This window comes from Xiphias gladius, chromosome 21 (genome assembly GCF_016859285.1).
Source record: "Xiphias gladius isolate SHS-SW01 ecotype Sanya breed wild chromosome 21, ASM1685928v1, whole genome shotgun sequence".
Taxonomy (NCBI): domain Eukaryota; kingdom Metazoa; phylum Chordata; class Actinopteri; order Istiophoriformes; family Xiphiidae; genus Xiphias; species Xiphias gladius.
The window spans coordinates 26,640,249-26,666,952 of NC_053420.1; the positions used below are offsets into that span (position 1 = coordinate 26,640,249).

Below are 26,704 nucleotides of genomic sequence, written 5' to 3' on the forward strand. Positions count from 1 at the left end.
ATGGCCCTAATGCAGCCTTGAGAGGAGTGTCTGGACACGGGAGCAGGGGATACGGGGAATTGACATCGAGAGAGACTATGAACGTTGGCATGTGTCACTTTCTGGACTTCAAATGAAGTCACTTATAAAAGCTCTCTGGCAGGATGACCGTCCCTAATGTAAATTGCCACAATAAAACAAGTTAAATAGACATTCCTGTAACAGTTGGCTTTTTACACATCAGTTAGTTTCCATACCTTCTTTTTCTAATTATATAGACTGGACCCAGAGCTTAAGGCTGTCTCTGAGGAAGGTTTATCTCCCTCACTGCTGGGTGGACATTTAAATTAAATGCACACATCTTTAAAGCAGTATTTACATTTAAAATGCAATGAAAATGGATGTTTAAAAAATAATGCCAACTTATTTTTACACTTATCACAGATTCCAATTTTTTTAGATTTACAAAAACATTTATTTCTAATTTATTTTACATTATTTTATGTCACTGTGGGTTTTTTTTAAATTTACGAGTCTGCATGGTTTGCAGTGGTACAGCGCTGCGTAACTTATGAGACAATTACCACATTATGTGGAGGTTTGAGAGATAAGCGTTTGTGGTTTCAGCAAACAGACAGTGCAGCACTAGAGGGCACTACAGTGTTTCCCTGGCTCTGACCTCTGACTGGACACTGAAGAGAAGGGTCTTGACCCCCATAAAAACACTGCTCTGAACCCAACCACACCCTTCTGTATGCCGAACCTGAAAACAGGAACAAGGATTTGGTGCTTTGTATTTATCAAGATAGTGCGTGTAGGTATGTAATGTTTTCTTTAAAAGATAGAATAAATACACACGCAGTTTAAAACAACATTTCAGTCCCGTGTTAGTTGTTGCTGTTGGCATGTGGAGCTGAAATCTGGTTGACGTTAGAGTCCTCCTCACCTTTCTTTCTCTCTGGTACACAGTACACTGTGTTCTGCTGACTGCACACTCACACTCACAGACACACACATACACCGACACACTTATATTTTCAACATTTCTTTCAACCTTAGGAGACTTTTGTAAGAGCGCTATAATGCCTGATGTATTCTTTGTTTTTATTTTTGATTCTTTCTGGAGGCCTGCAGTATCAGATTCTGGGTTTCATGTGGAAGTGCTTAAGGGTTTGAGAGTTAACACCTTGGTGAGCTGCTCGCACTCTTGCCTGCTGTTAAACAAAGGCAGCTTTGTGGAGACTCTCCCCAAATGTTTTCTTAACATGTTCCAAGCAGTTTGAGCAGGCAACTAAAGTAAACAAGATGTTGCCATGATAAAAACACTTGTAAAAACATAGCAGAGTGCACTTGGAGACTTTTTCAGGCAGAGCTCTACCAGGCGCACTGAATTTAATTCCCCACTCTTCTATAAACAAAGGGTGAGGCACTGTCAGAATACAATAAATAGTGATGGATTTAAGGGGTCACTCCCAAAGCTGAAATAAATCTATGAGTGAAAGTGTGTGTGCGTAATACGTGGTTTAATAACTCAGTGTCACAGGATGTTTATTTAATTAAAATTAAAATAAAGTAACTGCCTCTTTTTCCTCTTGAAACAGAAACTGTACTGGAATTCAATGCAAACTGTCCTCGTAGATTTACATATACGATCAAAAGAGGATTCAAAATGTTGACCAAGTCAAAACTTTCACCAGCCTGTGAGGTGGCCCTCTGCAGCACCTTTCTCTTCTGTGTCTGTGAGGAAACCGTGTGTTCGCTAAGTGCTTGTTTTAGGATAATGGAATTGTGTCATATCTTGTTTAAAGTGCGACTAATCTGGGGTGACGGTGAGCCATTGATCTGCTGCCACAACACAGATGTTTTCATCTTCTCCGTAACCATGGCGCTGTAATGTGTTGGATTACCTAGAGTGCCCTGCACACCGGCTTGATTAGTAAACCTGGAGTCTGACTCAGACGGGGAATAGTGGTGCAAAACAAAGGCCCGTGTCGGGCTGGACAGACTCAAACCTGTTACACTGTTCACACTGGAAAGATGCTACACAGCAGGTGATGCTGGCTTAGCTGGAGCTCTCTACGTACTGTATACATAGTTAAATTTAACATAGTGCTTAGGTGTAAACAAAAAACAAAAAACAAAACAAAAAAAAAAAACAAGCCAAAGAAGTAAAGCATTAGGCAGGAGCAGGAAAAACAAACAGTTAACAAGCCGAAAGACAGAAAAGCTGAGCAAGGCAGCCAGAGACACACACACCAATCCTACTGTCCAGTGACAAGGGCAAACATGCAGAGCACCTTAAGTGTGGGCTGCCACAGATAAACATCCTACCGTTGTTTGTTTGGGAAAAACGGCCCTCGTCACCATGGGAACTGCACTTATCACAGGAATTAGAGGCCCATGCCGTTCTCAGAAGGAGACCCCGCCACAGTACCCTTGTCAAGAGAGGCCCAACCCAGGCACAGACACTCAGGAATAACAACCAGCTGCACCTGTAGTGCCTCTGAGTTGCTGGGGCTCACAAATCGTGTAATCGACCCAACACGAGGACACACAAACTGTGACAGAAACGCGCCTCTGACTATGACTTTTACTTACTTGAGGAATGACTGGAAATCATCAAACACTGCCTCACATCCAGGCCACTTGCAAACACCATGACCATAGAGAGGGTGAGTGTGGGGCGAAGGCTCTTCTAGCGTTGATCTGGAAGAGGAATTCACAGAAAGGGAGACAGTTATCAGTAAAATCAGATCACAACTTTTCTGAAACACAAACACAGTTACAGACCTGTGGTCACGTAACATGGCAAAGGTCAGGATGACGGCATCTACGGTTAAGCTGATGCCTTATGTTAGCGCCCGCCTTATGTGTGTGCTGTATGTTGTTTCGACTTTAAAAAAAGGTTGACTTCTACTTGATCTGTGAACCTTAGTCTGTGATTATTCAGTGTACCTGTGTGATCTCTGCTTGCTCTTCTCTTAAAAGAGGGGACTCGTGTTGTGAAGGCACAACCAAATCAATATGTAATTATTTAGTATCACTGAGCCATGTTGCAATTCACTTTGATCCAGACTGCAAGGGGGCTCCCTCAGTCGCTGTTGTTCCTGTGCTGCCCGCTGCATCACGTCCCAGAGCTCACCTGGAGCAATCTGTACGACAACATGAAACTCCCAAAAGCATCAGGCACTTTCACACTGTGCACAAACTGTAAACATCCCCGCCTGGTGTCAGTTTATCTACTGACCAATCCATGTCACCAGGGGCTGGCAAGCCAGCATCTATGGGGAGCGTATAGCTTTGTACAATCAGTCTGAATAGCAGGAACATCCCTGAAAAACAAACTTTACAACACCTTCCATATGGCGAGAGGCATGCAACCACAGCTCACCACAATCGGTGCTGAGAGAAAGCGGCCTGTGTGGAGGCAGTTTCTGCTAAGAGAGTGAGACAGACAGCCATATGGACACAGGCATTATACAAGACACACAACTTTCAGCTACAAGAGCCTGGGGGACTGGCCTATATCGCTACCACCTGTGCTTCTGGTGGCTCATAGGCACAACGCTGCTGCTTCTCTTCCAGTCCGAGCCCTGCTCTGTAAGACAGCGGGCCGGATGGGGAGATTCATTACACCACAAACTGTTGTGTTGCCATGTGGGAATAACTCCAGACACTAAAATCTCCTTCATATACATAGATTCAATAAGAGATCATGTCTAATATTACTACTTCAGGGGATGTCTTTAAGGATAGAGGAAAAATAAATACTGAAAAACAATAAAATCTTTCATTACTTAGCCAACCATCCATCTGCCAAGATTTAAAAATGGATGTAAAAATGAATTACTAAAAAAGAAAGTAATCTAACCATGGTATGCCAGTTTTTTGCAGGATTAAACAAAGCTGATGTTCAGATTAAAATCTCATTTGTATCAATGTTAGTAAAGCTGTACCTCAAGTAGGAAATTTTAAAGGTCGTCACAGGTTTCCTTGTGTTATAATTACTTGTTTAAGAGTTCACATTGTTCATAACATGTGATAATTGCATTGCAATTAGGAAGCAGTCAAGCATTCATGAATGTGGTTAGCAGCTTTTTTTCCTCCCTCTTTTAAAAGTCAGAATTTTTTTTATTCAATTATGAATTATGCATTCACATTAAGACCTCTGTTTTGATACAGCTAATAAATAGATGGCGGAAGACCTATAATAATGAGTTTTTAACAAGGAAATGTGTGGACTGGTGAAGGTAATGCTGGTTTTTAATTTAAAGAGATCCTTTTATAATTCTTTGCGAGCAGGCTTGTTGGTTAATTCTGTATTAATAAGATATTGAAATGTGGAGTGCACTGGGAATCAGTGAGCACAAAACGCGGTGAGGGGCTGGCGGCAGAAGAGCCCTTTTAAACGATGGATGGCTAAACAGTAGTAAATGACAGAATTTACACCAAATGAGCTACATTAGTGTAATAGGAGAAGAGTGTAGGATTCATAGGGTTTTCTCCCATTTGAGAATATTTCAGGAGAAAAAAAATGTTCAACAGCTCCCAGTGTTGTGTTAAATTTGACTTGCACCAATGACAGGTCTGTCAGGATGTTATTATTGTCAGGCAGCCCGGGGGAAGAATACTCTAATGATCTTGTAACAGTGATGAGGAAAACCATGTCATCAGCTTCCTTCAGAAGGGAAAGAACATTAAAGTACCTTCAGACCTGGACAGAAAATGTGTGAACTTTCCAGGTGTTGCACTGTGTTTATGTGTAGACAGACAGGAGGAACTGCACTCAAAGATTGGCTCCGACAGCTGGTAGCCAGTTGTTTTCTAGTTCACTTCTTTTGATGAGATGCTTTGGGCCATAAAAAAGTCATGATCTATGGCATCGTGTGCTGATGGACTCAATCTATCATCAAAAGTGGGAAGATTGATGTCCACCATGCTAGGTCAGTCGGGCCACAGTGTGAGAAACCGGTCACAACATCGTTGGTACTGATGTTAGCCTATTCCCTTGTGTCCTCCCCCTCCGCCCTCCATCCATACCTGCTCCCCTCCCCTTTTTAACTCGCTAGGCCCTATACTCGATCCTTTCCTACTGTCTTCTCTGTGCTACCGCATGCCTTACCCTAAATGATTTAATTATCCTTTTTTTTTCTGGTGTAAGACAAATGAAAGGCAAAAGAGAGATGGGAGTTCTGTGCCAAATCTGATTATTTATCTCTTTAACAGATTGCTGTGTTACAGTCCCCAAGCTGTGGTTACTGATGGTTGTTGGGAAGTAAAGTGGGCCAAGTGCTTTGTGAGGATGCTCCCCCTTACAAAGCTGATGCAGCACTGTATTGGGAATTTGTGTCAGATACAGATCAGGCACATTTGATTTAAATAAGCAAATCATTGAATAAAGATGACCTGGCTCACAGGGGTATATCTCTATCTGTGCATCACAGTTCGTGGGCTGCGAAACAACGTGCACTGACAGATTGCGTGACTCAGGCCCTAGTCATATCAGGGATGTTATTCAGACATACAGAAAGCCCAGCTTGCGTTGCCGGAGTGTTCTTTGAGACAACTAAAAGCAGGACCACATGCCTCATCTTCGGTGTGTCAAGCCGGCAGTGATTGAATTTCTCCTCCTTCCTTAAGACGGAAGTGCAAAGCCGGTGAGTGATTCCTGTGGATGCACTTAAGGTTTTAGTTGCAGGCGTCGTTGTGCCTGGGCAGATTTTATATGACACATGAAACTAACTACATGGTACTTAGGGCCTACTGTAAACCAATCTGAAGCCAGTCGGGAAAACAGGCCCATCAGCAGAGAGGCTTGTTTCTGTTGCATGACAAAAGGACTTGCAAAACCGCATCAATTAAAAGTTCATTAAGTTCAGCACTGGGAGGATGAGTGGATGCTCTCTATTTACGCCCAGGCCGGCCCAGCCCATTATCTTCAACCTGATTATTCAAATCCCTGGATTATAACACAGACGTTTTCTCAGAGCCTTGCTTAGAATAATCATACGTAATAATATTTCATTTTTCTTCCCATGGAGTCTGATTAGAATTGAGTCTGCATCTTCAAAAGAGGGGAATAATGCCCTTGATAGTTGTGCAATTTAAGTGTTCCAAAATTAACATAAGAAAGGATTATTGGGAGTGTGAATCTAAATTCACATCATTCAGCTTTTAATAAAGACTGTTTGTGCTCATTTTATATCAGTCATCTGTCCTTAGTAATTGCACATTTGAAACTGGCTAGGTAATCCACCGACTTCCTGTAGCAGATGGGGTGGATGAGAATCACCTGCTCAGTTTTCTGACAGATCTAAGATACTGCGAGAATATTCAGACTCAAGACTGCCTTCTTCACTTAAGCTTGTGTTAAACTGCTGTTGACATCCTCTTTAATCTCTGACAGTCAGTGTGAGGCAGAGGGGCTGCCAGCTCTTGCGTTATGTCTTCTCCGATGTTTCATAGAGCCCTCAGCTGAGGCTGGCTCTTGCCTTTTCCTGCCGTCGAGGCTCACCTTGTTTTCTCGCTTGCGACAATGTGCGATAGAGTGAGCGATTCAATATCCTCCCCTGCAATTTGTCTTAAACTACACAAAAACCAGACATTCAACCAGACGCTGGATGAAGAACTGGAAGCCTGTTGATACTGTCATCTGTGGGAGCAACTAACGGCCATTTTTTATTTTATTTTTCTCCAGTGTCTGCGCTGGATAATTTTGAAAGACAGAAAGAGGATAGGCCTGTGCAGGTAGTATGTCATCAATCTATTTAAAACTGCTACTACTACTTGAAAAGAAATAGCTGCTTTCTGTTTGAATCTCTCCATCCGCAAATCACAGAATTTTCTCTCAGTGTCACTCAGATCCTCTCTACAACCCCCCCTTGCCCCCCGCTACCAACCCCTCTTCAGCTCCAAAGGCCTGCTGGTTTACTTACTGTGCTAAACATGTTTTCATCGGCATTGCTTTCATAATGACGCTTAGGATTTGATCACTGAAACACAAGTCAGATGTTATGCAGTGAGCTCATGGTGCCTGGAGGCTCCTCACTAGCAGTTCAAAGATCAGGGTTTGGTGCAAGAAAACAAGTAAATGTGTAAGATGCCAAATTAATTCCTTCCTTACAGACACACACACAGCTAAGAGAGCAAACGCCTTTCATAGTTGATTCATATTGAAAATATGATACACCCAGGATTTGTTTTGTTTTACCATATAATAGCTTGTTGTTCCATGTCTTATTTCCTGAACTGACAGGTTGATTCTACATGTCAACTTGTTCCCAGTATACAAAGAAATGTTTTTCTTTTCTGAAAAGATGCTGGTAATCCAAATGTTCTCAAGGAAATGCAGCTAAATTCACAGCTGCGCTTCAAATGAAACAATAGCAGGAGGGGGTCAATGCCCTGACCCCCTCATTAATAGTATGGTGATCCCATTTCGACTGCAGGCACATCTCTCTAAATCCCTGCATTCCTTTCAGGTCTTCCTATAAAATCCCCAGCTGCATGCAGCAACATAGAATAGTGACCGTGTTGAGCCTAATAACTAATAATACTTACAAGCTATAAATTAATAGTAATCTGTGCAAACCTGCGGGGATGTGTCCATCAACTGAGGCCCTTTGAGAAACAGCTATTTTAAATGGGAATATATGGCAAATAGGCCCTCTGTTTGCTTTAGAAAAAGATGATAGTGGAGATTGTTTCACGAGTTTAATTACCAGTTGTAGGCTACACGTCTTAAGGAACAGTGCTGTGGAAAACTACAGTTGTATAAAGGCGTTAGCTATGATAATTTTGAGCTTGTATGTCTTCACTGACCCATGTTCTCATTGTGAGAGCATGCCAGAGATCTAAGACACATGCAAATAAAAGAAAAGAAAACCAAAAAAAATTATTAAAGTCCTTGCAGATGGAGTGACTCACCCTTCTCTCTTGTGACTCATATATTGCCCGTTAGTGGAGGCATGCTGGTTGAGAAGTGGGTTCTTTGGCGGTGCCGGGGAGGAGAGGTCGAGGCCCCGGTGGCCGTTGTTGCTGCTGTTGTTGTGCTCCTCCTTCACGTGAGCATTTGTCACCTCCTTCCACAGTTGCTGCAGCTCTGCTGGAATCATGCCTGAGACAAACAAATTGGATAATTAAATCAATTAACAGCTAATCCAACTCTCTTCTTCATCACTTAATTAAATCAAAGCGTCTGTAAACAAAGCCGAGTATTAATTAGAAAATATTCCACTACAGGGTAATACACTGAGAGCTCTTGCCTCCCCCCTCTGCCCGCCACCTCCTTCTCTTCCTCGCATTTTCCCTGTGATCTGAAGCATGTTTGTATACACAAATCCCTGGCATTCACGCAAATTTCATGCCCAGAGTAAATAATTAACATCCAGACAAGGCATGAAATCTGAATAATCACCATCGCTTTCTCTCAACAACAGAGATGTGCAGAACACACACAACAAAAAGTTTACAATAGCAACACTAGAAAACATCCCACCCTTGCCTCCTTGAGAAACAGGACCCTGGGGTAATATTCTCAAAAGCGCATTAATGTGCAAAATACTTAAAGCTCTGCACCGCCTCCAATTGACACAGAAGACTTAAACCTCATTTAACAAGTCAAGCACACTGCAGCTCACACAGCCCTTTGAAAAAAAAAAATCCCTTGAAGACAGAAGACATTTTTCTGTATGCTGGAAACACATCTAGAGTGCGTGTGTTTTTTCTGCCTATGAGTGACAGCGATCCCGAGACCCAGGACCAGAGTCAGGATGAAGAAGGATAATGCTGTGTTTGTGCACCCCGCATTCCATGTCTGAGAGAAGAAAGCCTTTGTTGGCACACAATATACTGTATATGTGTCCATCTATGGTGTGTCTGTTACCGTACTGGAGAAGTCTGTTTCACTTGACACAAATGAGGATAAAGCTGATATGTAAAATAAGATTGAGCCTCTTGGGTGCAGAATCTGTGGTTATTTGTACTTTCAGTCAAAACATAACACATCTGTATAACCCTGATTTTAAAGGCATACTGAAAGATCTAAAAGGCGATTATGTGTGGATTTGTATTGAGTATTTACTCACTACAAATCCACAATCACGTTTAAATAAATTTTATTTAATCCACAAATTAAATAAAATGTATTTATTTTATTTAAGACCAGTGCTTAAATAAGCCACATGTTTTAAAGCATTGTGAAAGAGGCCCTTGGATATGTGGTGAATTTAACCACAGAGCAAATGGGCAAGACCACTCGTTTAACATTACAATTAATTAAATCCATTCTCAAAATGAGCACTGGCAAATGGAGGATGATTTGCACATGCTTATCTACTTGGGTTTATATTCTCTGGACCCCCCCCCCCGTTTCTCATCACCAGCTCTATAGATACCAGAAGTGCTCCTTTCAAGCACCAGATTGTAATACATTGTGTGCAAAATGCTTAGTCTTAATTTATTCCTGTTGTGGAAAATAACTCTGAGGTGAAGATCTCAATACGATCAGCAAAAATATTTTTAATTTGATAAGCTACTAAAGATTTTAATTATGCTGGTAATGGAGAACATTGGCCTAATGAGGCGGAGGACTCCAGAGAGACGCAGAGGCTAAGAACTGTGAAATGAGTCTGATAGGATTGCTGTAAATTCACACTAGATCGTTTGCATATCAAAGAGCAGGAAATGATTGCAGGACAAATCAATAACCTTTCCACGTTCCAAGGAGCGTCTTTCCTCATTCAGATATTTCAACACGCTCGCTCTATTCTGCCTGCCTGTATTCTCCCTTATTCTCTTCAATGCCTTGATGTGCCCTAATCGAAGTGCACGTCCATGACAGGCTAAACATGCTTAATATTGCAGTCTGTGTTATAGCATGCTAATCCAATGCTTGCTGATTTCAAGTTGCATTATCAAAGGATCCATTGTTGTTTTGATGGTGTAAGGAGACTTTGGAGCAAAAGTTCTTTTTTATTTTTGTTTCTTTTTCTTTCCTGTGATGGGTGGTTTGGAAGGGGAAGGTCACTGGTGATGCGAGTGTCCTGTGCTCCGACAGCGGGACCAATCATTTTCCCCCCACTTGGTGCCCAGTGACAGTGGGCGATGTATTTTTAGCCGATGTGCTTGACAGGGCGGCCCACACTGGCTCAATTACCCAGCAGTCCTGGTGACCCCTACACCACTGTTTACTCAGATGAAACCGCAGCGGATAGACCGGTCTGATGAGAGAGGTAACGGAGTGGGACCAAGCTGTCTCTTTCTGAATCTAGTCCATAGTTTTATTGCTCTCTGTTTGCCTCTTCCCTCGCTCTTCTCGTATCTAACCCTAACCTCTTCCAACAACAGCTATGGCTCATGATTCACATAAATGACAATAAAATATCATTACACAGCAGGTATTATATTTTGTGTTTGCACAAAATACATTGAGTTTCTCTCCATCTGATTACTGTGGGACACATAATGATATTGATCTGTAAATCCTCTTTCTTGGGTCCCCCGTTTGTCCATCCTTTGAATGCCGGATTGGTTTATCCTTCCTCTTTCCATTTTTCAACACAACTATTCTGCTCATTACGACTGGGAAATACGGACAAGCACTTTAAAAAATGTATGTTGTTGGGACACTTGATTGATCACCGGCCTCCCAACTCAATTTTACCTCTGCAGGTAGCTATGGCACTGAGACAGGCCGAGCTCTTCAACCTTTTCCTGTCCTTGTCCTCCTGTACCCAGGTGACCATGTTCAAGCAAGCAGAAAGTTGATTTAAGGTTCGTAATGACATCAGTTGCAGGCCATCATCCCCCAAATAAAAAATGGCCCCCAGTGCTCCGGGCTCTTTAAACCGAGCTGTTACTTCTCACACACAGTGTCGGTGCCATGGGGGGACAGTGACATCGCTATTAGTTTATTGTTCCGTCAGGCTGGGACCTTTACTGCACCCCTGTTTATGTTGCCGTAATCACTGGCCTGCTGATATGCACCCCTTAGGCCTGAAATATGTCCTGTCCTAATGCTGCGGGAACTATTACCAGTAGCCCACTGCTGGATGTATCAATCACTGACAGGTCAGTTGCATTACCCACCGCTGTCCCTGATGTGCTGCTGTTCTGTGAGCACTTCATGGTTCGCCACATTCTTTGCTTTCAAATTACCGACAAATTTGTCTTGTCACTGTCCCTCTGGCCTCTACCTAGACAGCTTAAATGATGTTGCGAGGCTACAAGAACTCACTCTCTCACAGAGAAACCTCAGAGGGTGAGGGGCCGTTTTAGCCAGGATTTGCACAAACACTGTCCACCTCTTTGACACACACAAACACAGCCACACATGTACATAAGCAGGCAAACACGCACGCATAGGACACCTGAGAAACACGAGCCTGAGCAACCACTGACTCACTTATCAGGTCAAGAGGACAGGCTTTTTGTGGGAGCGGGAGGGAGGGGTGGATGGATCAAATTTATATTTATGAGAGTTATATCCTCCCCAAACACATTGTTGTAATTTATAACAGATACTGTCTGGCCGCTTCCAAGACTTTGAACATTAATGTCAAAAGAATTTACGACAAGAGAAACAAATTATACTCCAGATAATGTGACAATTGTTTTCACTCAAAACTGCTATCTGCAAGAATATACTTAATTAGTGCTATCAAATTTTGAAAGGCTAATTCAAATGCATTCTTTTAGTCCATCGTTTTGGCAGAAAAGATGACTGATCTGTGTCAGCCAACAATTTTACAAAGCAGGAAACTGATAGAAAAATGAGCTGTAAACTGCATCATAGTACCCAATACACAAATACAGATCGCACACCTACTTTTCTTTCATTACTCTGTTACAGAGACCTATCATTTGAAAACCTTTTGTTCCTTTCATTGTCTCAGCACATGAAAAAAGGGATACAGTCGATTGCATGTGATAGAACTGGCCTTTTAAATTAATTATACTGATATCTACATTTTTGAAATGTAAGAAATAAAAATCATCAGTTAAAAAGTCATGGCAATTTACTGCCCCCAAGTTTTAATCCATAATCACTGAGACCCAAACAGAGCAGATCAACTCATCACTTCCGACGCAGTGCTAACTGCTAGCTGAATATTGCAGATTAGATCTGAGCACCATAGGCCTGGCCCGCTGATGCATGAAAGAGTTTAGTGATGTGGAAAACAGAAAGGTCATCAATAACTTCAAACAGTCAAGCAGAAAATGTGTAGAATAGGAAGACAAACTGGGGGCCTGAAGCACTAGCCTAAGTGTGGTAACAGCTGTCAGATGCACAGAGTTAACCATCAATGGATTGCAAGGGCAAACTAACCAGGTCTGACTGGTTGTAACAAACTTAAACAATCAACTAACTGTACATACGGAGACTCAGTTCCTCCTCTCGATGTCTATGCAAACAACACTTCAGAGAAATGATCCTGTCAGTTTTGAGTACAATTCATTTTAATGCATTGTAATGGGTGAAAAATTCCTTCTGAAAATAAAATTACAATTTTCTCACTCAGAATTAAAAGTAAGATTTTGTCTCAGGTTTCTTTTTCTTTTTCTTGTTCAACTAGCGTCCAATTATTTCTGTTTTATCATTTGTTGATACAGCTTAAGGAGAAATTAAGCACATGGCGTGATGCATCGGAGCTCCATATTAATGCAAATAATAATCTAAATCACAGTTTTAATAGGATAAGCTGTGCAGCCCTAACAAAGTGTAAAAGTGTTTCAAAAACTGAAAAGGTAAAAATGATATTCATTCATTACAGCTACTCTCTTGACAAGAAGAGATGCCTTGGAGGTATGTGATGATGACACAGGATAAACAGGATGTTCCGGGACTGTTGTGAAATCCATCAAAAGTACAATACCTACCCATATCACCTGTATAATGCTTTACTCAAGGGGTGTGTGAGTGTTTGCCAGACATCTGACACAGAGCAATTCAGCAAAGCACACTCACAAAACAGCAGCGCTCCACGCCTGTGCCCATGGCAATCGTCTGCAAGCGGATGAGTGATTCCATACCCAGTCCAAACAATAACACCACTGTACAAACCGTGTTTGTGTTTGCCTATTACCTAAGCACCCCCCAAACCCTCCCGTTTTATCGCCCTTATCTTGTTATTTCAAAACTGTTTGTCTTAGCTGGGAATGAATAGTCAATGTCATGTTCTAAATCCCTTATGACGGCATCTTTGTCATAATGGGACCACTCCTTAACAAAATATTAAAGAATAAATAAAGAAATAAACTTCCTGGCCAAACAACAAGGACTGACTCCCTATCGAGTAACAGGCGATTTCACAATGACAAGTTCACTGGCAGTTTACGAACAATAGATCCAGTTTTCCTCCAGGCAGAAGGAGGCTGCCACCAGGATGCCAATCACAGTCACAAGAGGAGAGCTGAAGGACAAAGTATGGACAAAGAAAAACTCTGCCTTTACTTTTACTTCTACTGTCTGGGATGGTAATAAACAAAGCATGGCCTACCAGAATCAAACCGCAGTGGTTCAGTAAACAGTAGACCTTTCCAGACAAGAGGTTTAAGATGCCATTTAGTAAATTATAGAAGTGTTGAGTGAGGATTAACAGCAGGTGTGTCCTGAGTCTGTGAAACCACGTACAATATGTGGTTACATACTTAAGTGGTACATTGTCCACTTTGACTAAGCAAATTTGTACAGGTACTGTAGCAGAGCAATAAAGTGGCAGATCGAACCACTGTGAATTTACAGTGATACACCTACACAAGACAAAATGTTTTTGCTGAAACTGGTTTGTGAAAATTTCCAACAAAATGTATATGCCCCACCAAAGCTCTGCATGATAGTCAAAGTCATCTCATTAGGGGTTTAGGTTTTTGAAGACCCATAGGAATTCTAATGTGTTTCGAGTGAAGCTGCCTCTAGTTAGCGTAGAGATCAGTATAAACAGGACCCTCCCGTTGCCAAAAAAGTCTACTGTTTCTCTCAGAACTGTTAGAGATTAAAGGCCTGGGAAATTACATTAATGTTCTTGATGATCACGTGACCCTAAACAATTTCATGAAAGACAAAAATAAGTGTCACTGTACCTTTTGCATCTGATTAAAATCCTCCAACTCTACGATCTAATTATTTCTCTAGTTAGATACTTTAATAATTTTGTATGTATAATTATCATTATTATAAAAACAAAGTCACAAGCTGTGTTCAGGGAAGAACTCCTGTAGTAACAGGTGAAGGAAATCAACTGGGAAAATGTGGGATTTTTAAATACCAGACAATTATCATCCAATATATCAATAAACAACTTTATCAGTGTAACCCCAGTCTCCACTGTTTTTGTCTTAAAACCTAGACTCTAACATTTACTCAACAGCAGGCCAAATCTTCAGTTTACATTGACAAACAAACGTTAGCTCTTGTAAAAATATTGTAGAATAAAGAGGTGTTGGATCATCCCCAGACACTGACTTGTTTTGATACAAGAGATTTCTTCTACTCAGCACTAGTGGATTGATGGACAGGAGATTTTAAGTGTTGTAGGCTAGTAGTTCAGTACAGTGCTGTGGTATTGGTACTGACCCTGAGTGAGGGAGTGCAGTGGCAGGCCGGTCTGTCCAGGCTGGATGGTGAGCAGTCCTTGCCTCTGAAGGTTGAGCAGATGCTGCTGCTGGACCTGCTGGACCTGCAGGAGCTGCTGCTGGAAGGCCAACTGCTGTGCTGACACCTGCTGCCGGTGGCACACGCACACGCACACACACACACACACACACACACACACACACACACACACACACACACACACACACACACACACACAAAGATAAGAGAGGCACACCAACAGCAAACATACAAACAGTATACAGAAGCATAACAGCCAATGCAAACATGTAAAGATGAATCTTAGAGTTGTAGATTAATGGATTTGTGCTGTTGAAAAAAAAAAACATTTTAAGTTCAAGGCCACAGAGTTCATAGTTCAGGTTGTAAAAAATAAACACTTTAGAACAACATGTTCATTCATAAAAACAAGTTTAATGGATTTCTAGTGTGCTAACACAAAATAACACAGTGTAAGTTTCATAAATTTTGCGTTTAGTGCGGGTTTGTCTGGGCCCACTTCAGACAGGTAGACTATACATCTCTCTCTCTCTCTTAATTAACGAGGAGTCGGGAGGCAAATGACAAACAACGAAACAACATAGTTAATCATTCATAATAAGAGCCACAGGAATTTAATTACAGCCATTCATAATTCAGCAAACAACGTGTGACTAAATCAAAGTGCTTAATAACCACCCTGGCAACTCTCACAACTCTCACAGGCATGGCGTCGAGCTCAGGGATAAACTCTTCTCCCAACCAGCACAGCAAGCTGTGTTCAATCACATACTGCGGACTGACTGAGAGATAGTTGCTTTGTTGATCTTACTGTGCTACAGCTGTTTCATCAAGACAACTTTAATGAAATACTGCTGTTTCTTTACTGTTTTTTTTTTATGTCAGGGGGTGGGGGGTTGGCTCTGAAAAGTGAAACGTGTGAACTTTGATATGATGAAAAAGTGATATGAGAGTGCAGAAGAAAATGGAAAGGAGAAAAAGACAGGCAGAGTCAGAATAATAAATAGAAGGAAGTTATCTAATATCCCCAATCTCCTATGAGTCAAAACAAATGAGAGATGCTATTTAGATAACAGGGGCACAGAAGAGAGAGATGACTTTTAACCCTTTCATCAATCCCTGCTCTCAACAAATCCACAGTCAACTCACCAAAATGTCTGTCATCACAAATTAAACATCAAGATCTATCAGGACACCTTCTGTAGTTTCTAACAGATAAGGATAAAATAAGCACGCCTGAGACTCAACAGGATACTGGGCCTGTTTATGAGTATACAAGGCCAGTTGTCAGGCGGGTGGGAGGAGAGGGGGGGGGCACGAAAAGCAGTGCCGGGGCTGCCAAGCTGTGCACCGCACCCTGTTACCAAACACAGGATATACCACTTTGTTTACTTCTCACAATTGAGTTCATACAAAAAAGGTCTTGGTGCAACGCGGCTGTCAGGTCACTTGCTGGCGACTCTGAAACCACTGAAACAACCAGATAAAATGTGTCCCCTCCGCCCACCCCCGTTCTGCTTGTCAAAAGGGTCTAGCGGCCTTCCTTTACCTTCCTCTCCCGCGCCCCTGCCCCACACCCAGCCTGCTGCTCCTGCACTGGCTCACTGAAAATAAAGCTCTAGGCAGCGCAGGAATGCTACAGTGAGCGGGGTCAGCCCATTGGATCAATCAGGGGAAGAAGGCGCTTTGACAGTGGTAGTGGAGGGTCATAACTGAGGAGTAACCACATGCGTTCACAGGCTCGTGTGTGATCTAACCCTAAATGGGAGAAGAGGAAGTGAGACGGAGAAAGAAGAAGAGACATGCTAGAGATCTCGCTGAGAATGCAGTGAAATTTGGGGTGCAGGTGGCCTCAGATTTTCTCTGATCTGTCCTATTTATGAAAGGTTGTTGGTTCTTTTTTCCCCTCCATCAGTGTGAGAGAAGTTTCTCATATCCTCTGTGGCTTTCTGTTCTCCAGCTCCTCCCTGACAGCCTGAGACAAAGATAATACTACTGCAGGGGTGGGAGTTCACAAGGAACAATGTCTTTTATCAAAACGCCAAATAAACAGAGGGTGGCTTTTCAGAAAAAAAAAGAAGAAAGAAAAATCAAGTATTGCAAATGAATTTAACTCCTCTCTCCATTCACATTTTTTTTCTTCTTGTCCCATCAGCTGACAGGAGCTCCTGTGCGCTCCCAGCATGCGCACATTAAAAACCCCAGACCCAATAGACCAAATAAGAGGTTAACAAGAAGTGGCACGAGGGAGAGAAAAATACAGTCCCTGACAAATGATAAAGAGTGGCACTGGCAGGCCTTTATTGTCAAGCTTCAAATATAAAGTTAAAGATCTTTGAAAAACTAAATTTTGATGTCTTTAAAATAAAAGAGGCACAAAGCAACAACAGGGGGTTATTGTCTGGCAGCCACAGGGGAGTCACTGCATAATTCTTATTCTGTCTTTTGATGGCTGCTAGAAATGCGACTGAAAAAAGAGAGAGCGATGGGGAGAGAAAGAAAACATCAGCAGAGGGGGAGAGCCTCTCGAGGCTGCATCCATTTCCTGTGATCATACATAATATGCTTCAAAAGTTGTTTTCTCTTTTATTCTCATGCTCCATTCAACTGATCAATTGCACCTCCTTGCCTCCCCTCTCACCTCCCCCCTCTTTTCTCCCTTGCTCCTCTAGTGTTTACATCAGATGCGACTTGGTGACAGGCCCTATCTGAGGCCGAGGAGCTCTGCTGTCATGTTGATTTATGGGAGCATCACGCCACAACTTGTCCAAACTGAAGCCCGCAGTTCATTAATTAGGGAGCTACGACTTTGAAGTTGGGAGCTTCGACAGCACATGGAGTGTGTGAGTGTGAGCATGCGTGGATGTGTGTGTGTGTGTCTGCTTTTAACACTGGCCTTAATTTACTATGCTTCCTCTACTCTCCAAACATGGAACTCAATGGGGACATCAGCAAAAATTCCCAGATTGTCTTTGAACTTCTTCTGACCGCACAATAATAATTTGCTTTGTCCACAGTGATGCCCGTATCCGCCATTCATTAACACGCATTAAGCTGCTGCCTATGAGCAAACCCTGCTGTACTGGAGGGAGCAAAGGAGAGCGAGCAAGAAAGATGGAGAGAAAAAAGAAAAAACTCAACACAGACAACAAAGCTGGGAGCGCTCTCTGCACTGATATCTCACAATTACATGCCTTCTCTTCCTCTGCCATTTCCATGTTAATTACCGAGAAAAGCCTCTCAGATTTATATGCTCCGTGTTTCTGCCTTTCTCCCTTCTGCCTTTCATTATGTCCTACTCGAGCCTCACAGGAACGGTCATCTCTTTGTTGCACAGGACACTTGTTTACTTGAAAAAAATCTAGAGCAATAAACAAAGGCTCAGGCTCTGTAAAATATTATACATTTAATGTGGAGACGGCCCCAGAAAAGGAGACACTGTATTCTTAGCACAGTATCAGTCAGTTGTTACCATTTATCCAGCAAGTCTGACATGCTAATCAGAAGCATGAGTGCACTTGATTCTCCCCCTCTCCTCTCTGCTTTAACCACAGCCTGGAAGCAGATGGGGTTGAGGGAGGGAGCACACATGCCTTCCATGCTCTGTCTGGCCAACGGCTTTGGTAATGGCAGGCTGTTGGAGTGATGTCAGCTTACCTCTTTACTCTGCTTGCTGCCTGCATGCTGCTGCTGTTGCTGCTGCTGCTGCTGCTGCTGCTGTAGGAGCTGGAGGTGGAGCTGTTCCTGCTGCTTCTTATAGAACTCTTGGAGTTGCTGCTGCAGAAGAGACAGGGAGGCGATATATGACTCAAAGTCTGTCAGTCCTAGAAACTCAGCAGTGGGTTTTGGGAAAATTTTCAATACTTTGAGGAATGCTGTCTTTGAGGCTTGGAAAAAAGAAAAGAATAGCAGTTCAAAGTGAATTTATCTTTGTGAAACGCTATACATAAGAAGATTTTCATCCCAAAAAGAGACATCCAACGTTTGAAACATGTGATACGCTGTCTGACAAAATGATTCATGACATGAATGTCAGTATGTACATTACCTGCTGTAACATGAGGGCCTGTTGCTGCTGGAGAAGAACCTGGAGCTGCTGAGGGCTCAGGACTTGCTGCTGAAGGATCTGCTGCATCTGCTGTGGAGTTATCACTTGAGGTGTCATCATAGCCACTGACACTGGAACCTGCACAGACACGCACAACGAGCACATAGATGTCAAAAAACAATGCGCGCCAGTTCACAAATACAGTACTGAATTAATGCAGGAAACATGTGGCAATCCATTCTTGTTCTGGTTCATAGTCAAAAATGGGCCTCAGGCTATCCCAGCATGCAACAGACAAAAGGTTGGTGATTACTGATACTGAATGATTACTGATTACTAATACTTAAATTTATACATACACACACACACACGTGTGTACACACATATATATATATATATCATTATTATTAATATATGTAGACACATATATAATCCTGCTTTTGACAGGATTCTAGAATTAATCTCAAGTGTCATCTTCATGTGTTAAAATCTGCACATGCCCTCCAACAAACACACAAACACACGCATATCGACCCCTCTAACCATTATGACACCACACCAGACTGAGGCGGGCTAAAGGACAGCTGGGCATGGATCATGCCTGTGGAGTAAACAGCCAGCCGTATTCGCCCCAACCTCCATCCTCCGACGCGCCCCACTCACGCACCAACCCTTCAACGTCATCGGATTTGATCATCTGCTTCTGCTGAGATGCTTTTCAGAGCTTGCCATTTACACAACATGGCAAATATGCCATTCCTGATGATGTGAAAGATTGCCTCAAAAATGCCGTTCGCACACGAACAACATGTCATGTGAGAACATTTCATTAGAGACGCTGTCAACAGCGATCTATTATTGTGAAGATATAGAGTGCCTGAAGGAGGAGCCACGTTGAGGAATATGCAGGCCTCTAACTAACTCCCAGTAGAAAGGTGTGAGTGCATGACTCCTCAAAACAAGTGATTTGTTGTGACACTGAAAGAGCCCCCACAGTTGTCAGGGTGCCTTAATTGCTCCGGCGGCGTAGGGGACTTGGAGTGTGTCTGGATGCTGCCACTCAATGCTATGACGTGCAATACAATTAAAAGCTCCTTTCCCTGACATTTGTATGACAAACAGCAACAAAGATGTTCTTGATAGTGCTGCGTCTTTGCCATTGTTAACACATTTTGTGGATCGTTCTTTTGTTCACACGCGTATATACATTAGGACGTATGCGCCTGAGTGTGTGTTAAAATGTGCTTTCTGTCTCAGATGCTGATGTCAGCAGTTGATAGAGCGGACATAACGGGTGACAGTCTGTCTTCACCAAGGTTACCCAAATTGTGTGGCCGCCTTACAGCAAATGACACCCCTTTGAATTTTTCATGTATTTCTGAATGTAATTTAGCTGTTTAAAATCTTGTCCGGTAACTAAGGGGCTTTTCTTGACACACACCCTGCATGCATATTACCTTATTCATTCTCCCCACTGTAGCATAAAACAAAAACAAAGTGCTGCCATAATGAACAGCTTGTACTACTAATGCAGGGGAAAGGGCAGTGATGTCAAATAGGACGGACCAGCTTTGATGCTCTCCGTTGACTTTATTGAGCAGCGCCAGACTACATTGTACTGTGTTCTTCTGGTCCCAAGAGAATGAAGGAGGCTCAGCCCCACCCAGGACTAACGCACACTTCACATTTCTCATTTCCAGCACCAGGCATAGGGGCACAAGGAAGAAAATGCAATATTAATTCCCCCCTGTATTATGTCTTAATATGCAGTTCATCTTGACTTTTGCACATGACTTGTCCTGTCATTTGCATAGCCCCGGCCTCCCATTTCCTAATTTCACAGTCATTATCCACTGAAGTCCTTTTTTCTGGGCATCGCTAATTTTGATTAACTATTTTGAAGGTCAACCAAGCAGCCCTGTCTTGCTGCGTGCGAGTGTCATACATGCAAGTGCCATACGTGATATGATATATAGTTCCCGTCTAAATATGACATTTACCCCCGCACACACCAAGGATAAATAATAATGCCACCTCCTTTTTTTGAAGCTTTACTTTAACTGCGTGCATTAAAAATCTACTCCATATTTGTCATGCTCTATTTTTTACTACCGTGTTAAAGCTGTAAATTTAGTCATATTTTCAAATGTATAATCATTTTGTCATGCCATGTTATATAGAGTGTGATATGAAATAGGAGAGAGCAAACTTCAAGTTAACACAGAGGGTTTACACACTTAACCAGCTCTCAATAGTTGCCAATTTCATTACGAGATTTTCTTCAGTTTAACTGTCTTAATTCTTTACACCTGAGGTGTATATCTCATCATGGTTTCACACTTTGCCTTGTCAGGAGTGTCTGGCTCACAGTTACTACAGCTAGAGCAGCATCCTCTGTGCATAGCCCCAGCAAGAGGCTATTACAGACCCCCATTTTATTACCCATTACTACTGAGGTCATTAGCTGCAAGAGGGATTGAATGCTTCTTAACCTATTGATCAATGTAACTACTACCATTTAATCCTGTGCTGAAGGAGTGAAAATCTGCCTAAGACTGGGTCCTATTGAGAGTAAGGGCGGGAGGGAGCACTTTAACTGAAAAATATTGCCCTGGCCGCTGTATCATGCCCATTTAACGCAAACACAGGACGCCTGTCGCCATTTAGAGCACTCCCATATAGTGCACTCCCTTATCTCTTGAATAACATCATGACTCCAGATTATCCACAAAAATATATCACCATCTAAAGATAGACTAGAAGAAAGCTCGTACTGGGCTAATAACTGGAGGGATCCACTGAGCCCAGCTCTAATCTACTCTACCAATATGAGAGTGTGAAAAAGAGGACATTCTGAGGATGCCAGAAATAGCTGATGTTTATGAATTTCACAAAGGTGTGGTGCTCTCCAGGTGCCTTCCATACATAAACATTCAAACCTGGAACATTCTCACACAGATTCAGAGTGACTGGAGGCAAGATACTGTACCGTCACAGGCCAGCTGGCCAAACACACACACATGCACAAATCTAAACTGTGGTGTGTTAACTGTCACATGCACATACAGGCACATGTGCAGTCCATAAGACACTGTACATGGCAAGCAAAACCTTTTTTTTTTTTTTTTTCATATGGAGCGTGGAAGTCTGCTTGCACTGTAACATTTAAAAAACGAAATTCTGTTGACAAAATGACAAAGCATTGTCAAAATATTCCTTTTTGTAAAAGATAGGGATCATTCGTATCATAATTCTCTGCACAGCCTCAACGTGCACACACACAAACAGTATAAAAGGCATTTGTCATCAAAGACACCAACAGAAAGCCAACTTCTCTTAGTGCATCACTACTCAAAACAATGCAAAATATGACAATCTAATGAAGGAACACAAACCCCACTTCTAAAAACACTGAGAATCACTGATTCAGAGTTAATGAAGACGCTCCACAAGCACCTCCTCCCGTTACAAGTCAGAGGTCAAGGCCTCCTGAAAAGGAGTAGGGGTGAAGAAGGCTGTAAGATAGCTCCTTTCCCCGCACTGAGGCAATTAAGAGGAACAGAAATGAGGGACAAGGAGGTGAATATCAGTGAGACCGGCATAGACGTTTCACTGGCCGCAAAGGTGCAGCTTGGCTGAAAGAAAAAAGGAAAAAAAAAAAAAAGAAGAAAAAAAAAAAAGAGGAGAATTATCAAATTTTCATTTGTGCTCCCTGGGGTCATCTTGTTTTGTAGCGGCATCAAATGGAATGGAGAAGTAAAAAAGAAATAACAAGCCCTAGAGAAATCACTGAGTCTAGTCCGTTTGATGCTGTTGTTTTACCTTGGCCTGCAGTGGTGCAAGGAAACGACTTCGCATCCTGACTATGATCTCCTGCATGAAAATGTCACCAAAATGAGGATTTCACGGGAGCTATGTACTTAAGTGAAGTGTGAACGTAATTAGTCGTCGACAAGACCGGAAAGACTAATTCCATATTATGCATTCAGGTTGATTGAAATCTCTGAGGTAGAGAGCATTTATTCCCTCTAAAAAACAGACGTAGTATATTCTGACTGACAACGCCCCCTCCAAAAAAAACAACAACAACAATTATAATAGTATAATAATAATAACAATAATAATAATAATAACATATTGATATATAAATTGTTACTAATGGTATGTGTACAAAACAACACGTTGGATTCTTCAGAAAGTCTACAAAATTTAAAAAGCTGGACAGCTACTGCTTATCTACTACTCATCCCTACATGTTTTAAGACCTCCATAATTCCTTCCATCTAAAATCAAGCTGTTTTAAAAATGTTTACAGCTCAGATAACCTGGATAATCACAGTCAGATTTTGTCTCCATTTACCATACGCTATACTGTATATTCTTTATTTGGTGTGGGGGTGTGGGGGGCTGAGGCTCAAATTATTTGCAGCAACTGTAAAAACAAAAGTTAAGATTGCATTTTAATTAACTTTTCGACTACAAACAAACAGGTTTTCGCCGGAGCTGGTCCCAGTGTTGGGTTTAAACAAACAAACTGCACGGCAAAGTGAGCAAGCTCTCACCCCAACAATAATAGCTGAGCTGCATGCTGAACGCTGAACGCTGATTCCCACACTGGAGGCAGCCACCATTGCAGGTGACCACAGCTGAGGACACGCGCGCACACACACACACACACACGCACACACACACACGCACACACACACACACACACACACACACACACACACACACACACACACACACACACACACACTGTATACACACACAGAGACACCCTCCTCTGCATCATCATTATGTTTGAGAATAGTATTCCAAATTTGTTATTTGTATGTCAGAAAATTTATTTGTGATTTCATTCTACAATGAAAAATAATTTTTTTTGGAAAATTAATATCATTATTGATAGTAGTGATATTAAAATAACTCTGATGCAGTGTTTTTTTTAGTTATCTAGAAGTGAGCATTTATGAACACAAACATTTAAAAGACTTTTTTTTTTAATGTGCTTCATTGCATTTTTGACATGTGACAGTTAATCTTTCTGACCTTTCAAGCCACACCTCCAGGTGCACTTTTCATAAGCCATGAAGCATTTGAACTCTGAAACCTGGTGCTTACAACTTCAGTGTGAAAGCTACTGTCCTACACACTACTGTTCACTGTTTTCACTTTTCCCCGAAACGTCTTATAGTCGCTGTTGGTGTAAACTGCACGCCCGTGATCGATGGTTTACCAGCTCTACACGGTTATGCAACAATGCACGTCTTCAGATGCATTATTTGAGCCAGTTGAGATTTAATTAAGATCACAGCCTCTAAAATCCCTTTCAAATAAAACTGTAGTCAAAAGACAATGGCCAACACATCCTCATGCAGATTGTTTCTATTCTCTGCACACCAGCAGCGCAAAGCTAATCCTTGTTTCCATAACGGCAGACAAGAGGGCAACAAACTGTGTTGCTTCTTGACGCTCTTAACGTTGTTGTGTTACATAACTCATATAACATATACAGCCAATTAATCAAATTATATAGAGAAAGATATTCAGTGTAAAAATCAGGATGTCTGCTTGTATATGTTTTACTTGTATATTTCCACACATCCCTAATAATCCACCCTTATTTTCTAAGGGCAACATGTCAATACCATGTCAAGTCTCTTGCTTTTTTAAAATATATAGGTCGTGACATAGATGAGCGGTGAAAAAACCCTCTACACTATGTAATCTCATCATTATCCTACCATCTCAACTCTTTGAAACACATGGCATCTGAAGTGTAGAGTTAATCTTCCTATTTGAAACAGAAACGCACACACTCCGAGCAGTAATGACCCTTAAAAAAATGAATGAAAGCCTTTTTCAAGTAAAAACATGTTTTAGTGAAAAAAGCCAGGGAATAACAGCAGAGAGCAGCTGGTGGCTCACTATATCACTGCTAAACTATTCCCCCGTCTCTCCTCTCTGACTTGCCTGCCTACTCTAGTACAAAGCAAAGACCGTCCCTGTAAAGGATATCCCAGCGAGCCGTGGGGCTTTGCTAGCTACCCCCCGTGCCCCCCTCTCTGGGTACATAGCTAATATCTGGTTGCCTATGTCATGGTTTAGAAATGACAGGTGCTGGCAGCCCCTCGCCTTGACAGGCCACTGCACAAATAACGCCCCTGCCTGAAAGGGCTAATGCACTACTAATGAACAATAAATCAACTTTGATTACAAACTGTCAACCCAATCAGCTCGCACTCCAGCTCTCCCAAACTGTGAGGCTCGGCACAGCTGCACGGCATTACGGTGCACACTGGCCTGTTTAGGTTTCGCTCTCCTCCTTCTCAAACCATCTGATATTCTCCTCCACTATTCTCCTCCATCTTTCCTTTCTTTCAGGCACCCACTTTTGTAGCACTGATGCAAGGTGCTGAAACATTGCATCCAAAAAACGCATCAGCTAAATGGTAATTGCAAGCGGACAGCACACGTGAATCCTTTCTACAGTTGCATGAGTGTATTAAAATTATTGTAATGGAAATACCCGAGGACATTAAACAACAGATGGTTGATAGCTGTTTTCTGTGTAAAACCTCAAAGCTGTCAAGTAGGACTCAAAGTTAACAGCAGAAAAAAACGGAAGAAAATAACCATAACTTTCCCTCCTAAATGTATTCTGCAAGCCCTTTGTAGCAAGCATCGAGACACACACACACGGGCATGTGAAAACATTCACACACTGTAACTTTTCAGGAAGATATGAGCGATGACATTTGGAGTGACAGCGTGTCTCCAACGTGGTTTTGTGGTGTCGGTGTCAAATATAGAGCTGTGCCAGCCTCTTCCTTAATTCACTGTGACACCATGAGGAGAGTGAGGATTAGTCCAGGCCATAGCCTGAGAGCAAGCAAAGTCTGACCAGCACTCATTACCTCAGAACAACAAATTATCACAAAATTCACGAGCAGCAAAACCTAGCACAATGTAACAAACAAATAAAAGCCTCTCTGTGTATTTCAAATGCCAAACCCTGGGAATGTTTTAAATAATGAAACGTAATAATGACATTTAATTACATAATACAATAATTTTCTGTGGAAAACGAAAATGTGAAAGAGAAGACAAACCTGTCTCCTGTTTTTCCTATAACTTTCCATAATTCGAGCAGCACAGAGTACAGTACTGAACCCTGCTTAACTGGTTAGCTCACTATCAGCAAAGTAAACAAACCTAAACAAACAGCGTAAAATGGCAGTCAGAAACGTAATGTAAAAGGTGAGGTATCTAATACTGTAACTGACAAACAGGCAAAGTAAAAGAAACTGTTGCATTAACTAAAAGTGAAAAGCTCAATTTCTGACAACCATCAACAGCACAGCGCACAGATAAACAGAACACCTAATCCATACAGTCTTATTTTGAGATGCAATACATTCTGATACAGCAAATCTAATGTAGATGACACTTGCTTTCACGTGTTCCTCCTATCAGAACAAGCCTGTAAACTGTCAGCGTCTACCCGGCAAAGTAAAACCCGGATAACTGCTCCTCTCAAACAAACTGCATGACAAAATTAACCAATTACAGTGATAGAACATCAACGATGGATAGACAATAAGCCTCCCTTTCTCCTTTTCCCTGGTCAAATTAAATTGTCAAGTTTTTTACACAATAAAGCTGGCAAAATCACAGAAATCAATCATATTGACAAACCTGACAAACTCCATTTAGCTGGCAGGGTAAACAGAGTGCCGGGCCACGCGGTGTGGAGTGAAGCAGAGCGGAGAGCACAGCAGCAAGGGAAAGAGAGAGAGAGAGAGAGAGAGGGGGAGAGAGAGAGAGAGAGTGTGAGTCAGTGAGAGAGAGAGAGAGGTAGGGAGAGGTAGAGGCACACAGGCTGGCAGGCAGGGAGGCAGAGAACAAGCGCTGCTGTGCTGTGGAGTCTCCAACCTTCCTCGGGATACAGACAGATTGCACGCGCAAGGTTGCTCCCTGGCTGACAAGATACAAAACTATCCAATCAACCACGCCCTTCTCCACCAATCACAACCAGCCCTCTAAACATAATCAATTCAAAT

At 42.1% G+C, this 26,704-nt stretch overlaps 1 protein-coding gene across 8 annotated transcripts in view; it reads right to left on the reverse strand.

The window, feature by feature from the left end:
- Nucleotides 1–26,704, reverse strand: part of foxp1b (forkhead box P1b) — a 150,061-nt gene that overhangs the window by 17,086 nt on the left and 106,271 nt on the right. For 6 of the 8 annotated variants that reach the window (XR_005709800.1, XM_040159141.1, XM_040159140.1 and 3 more), the window contains 5 exons: nucleotides 18,642–18,779; nucleotides 18,251–18,370; nucleotides 14,555–14,702; nucleotides 7,906–8,095; nucleotides 2,578–2,685 (listed from right to left, as the gene is read on the reverse strand). Coding sequence is in view for 7 of the 8 variants with exons in the window: in XM_040159141.1 (XP_040015075.1) it covers nucleotides 2,578–2,685; nucleotides 7,906–8,095; nucleotides 14,555–14,702; nucleotides 18,251–18,370; nucleotides 18,642–18,779 (704 nt within the window). In the remaining variant the exon portion in view is untranslated. Of the gene's footprint in view, nucleotides 1–2,577; nucleotides 2,686–7,905; nucleotides 8,096–14,554; nucleotides 14,703–18,250; nucleotides 18,371–18,641; nucleotides 18,780–26,339; nucleotides 26,443–26,704 lie in introns of those variants that run through there. The other 2 variants (XM_040159146.1, XM_040159144.1) reach the window with 2 other exon arrangements.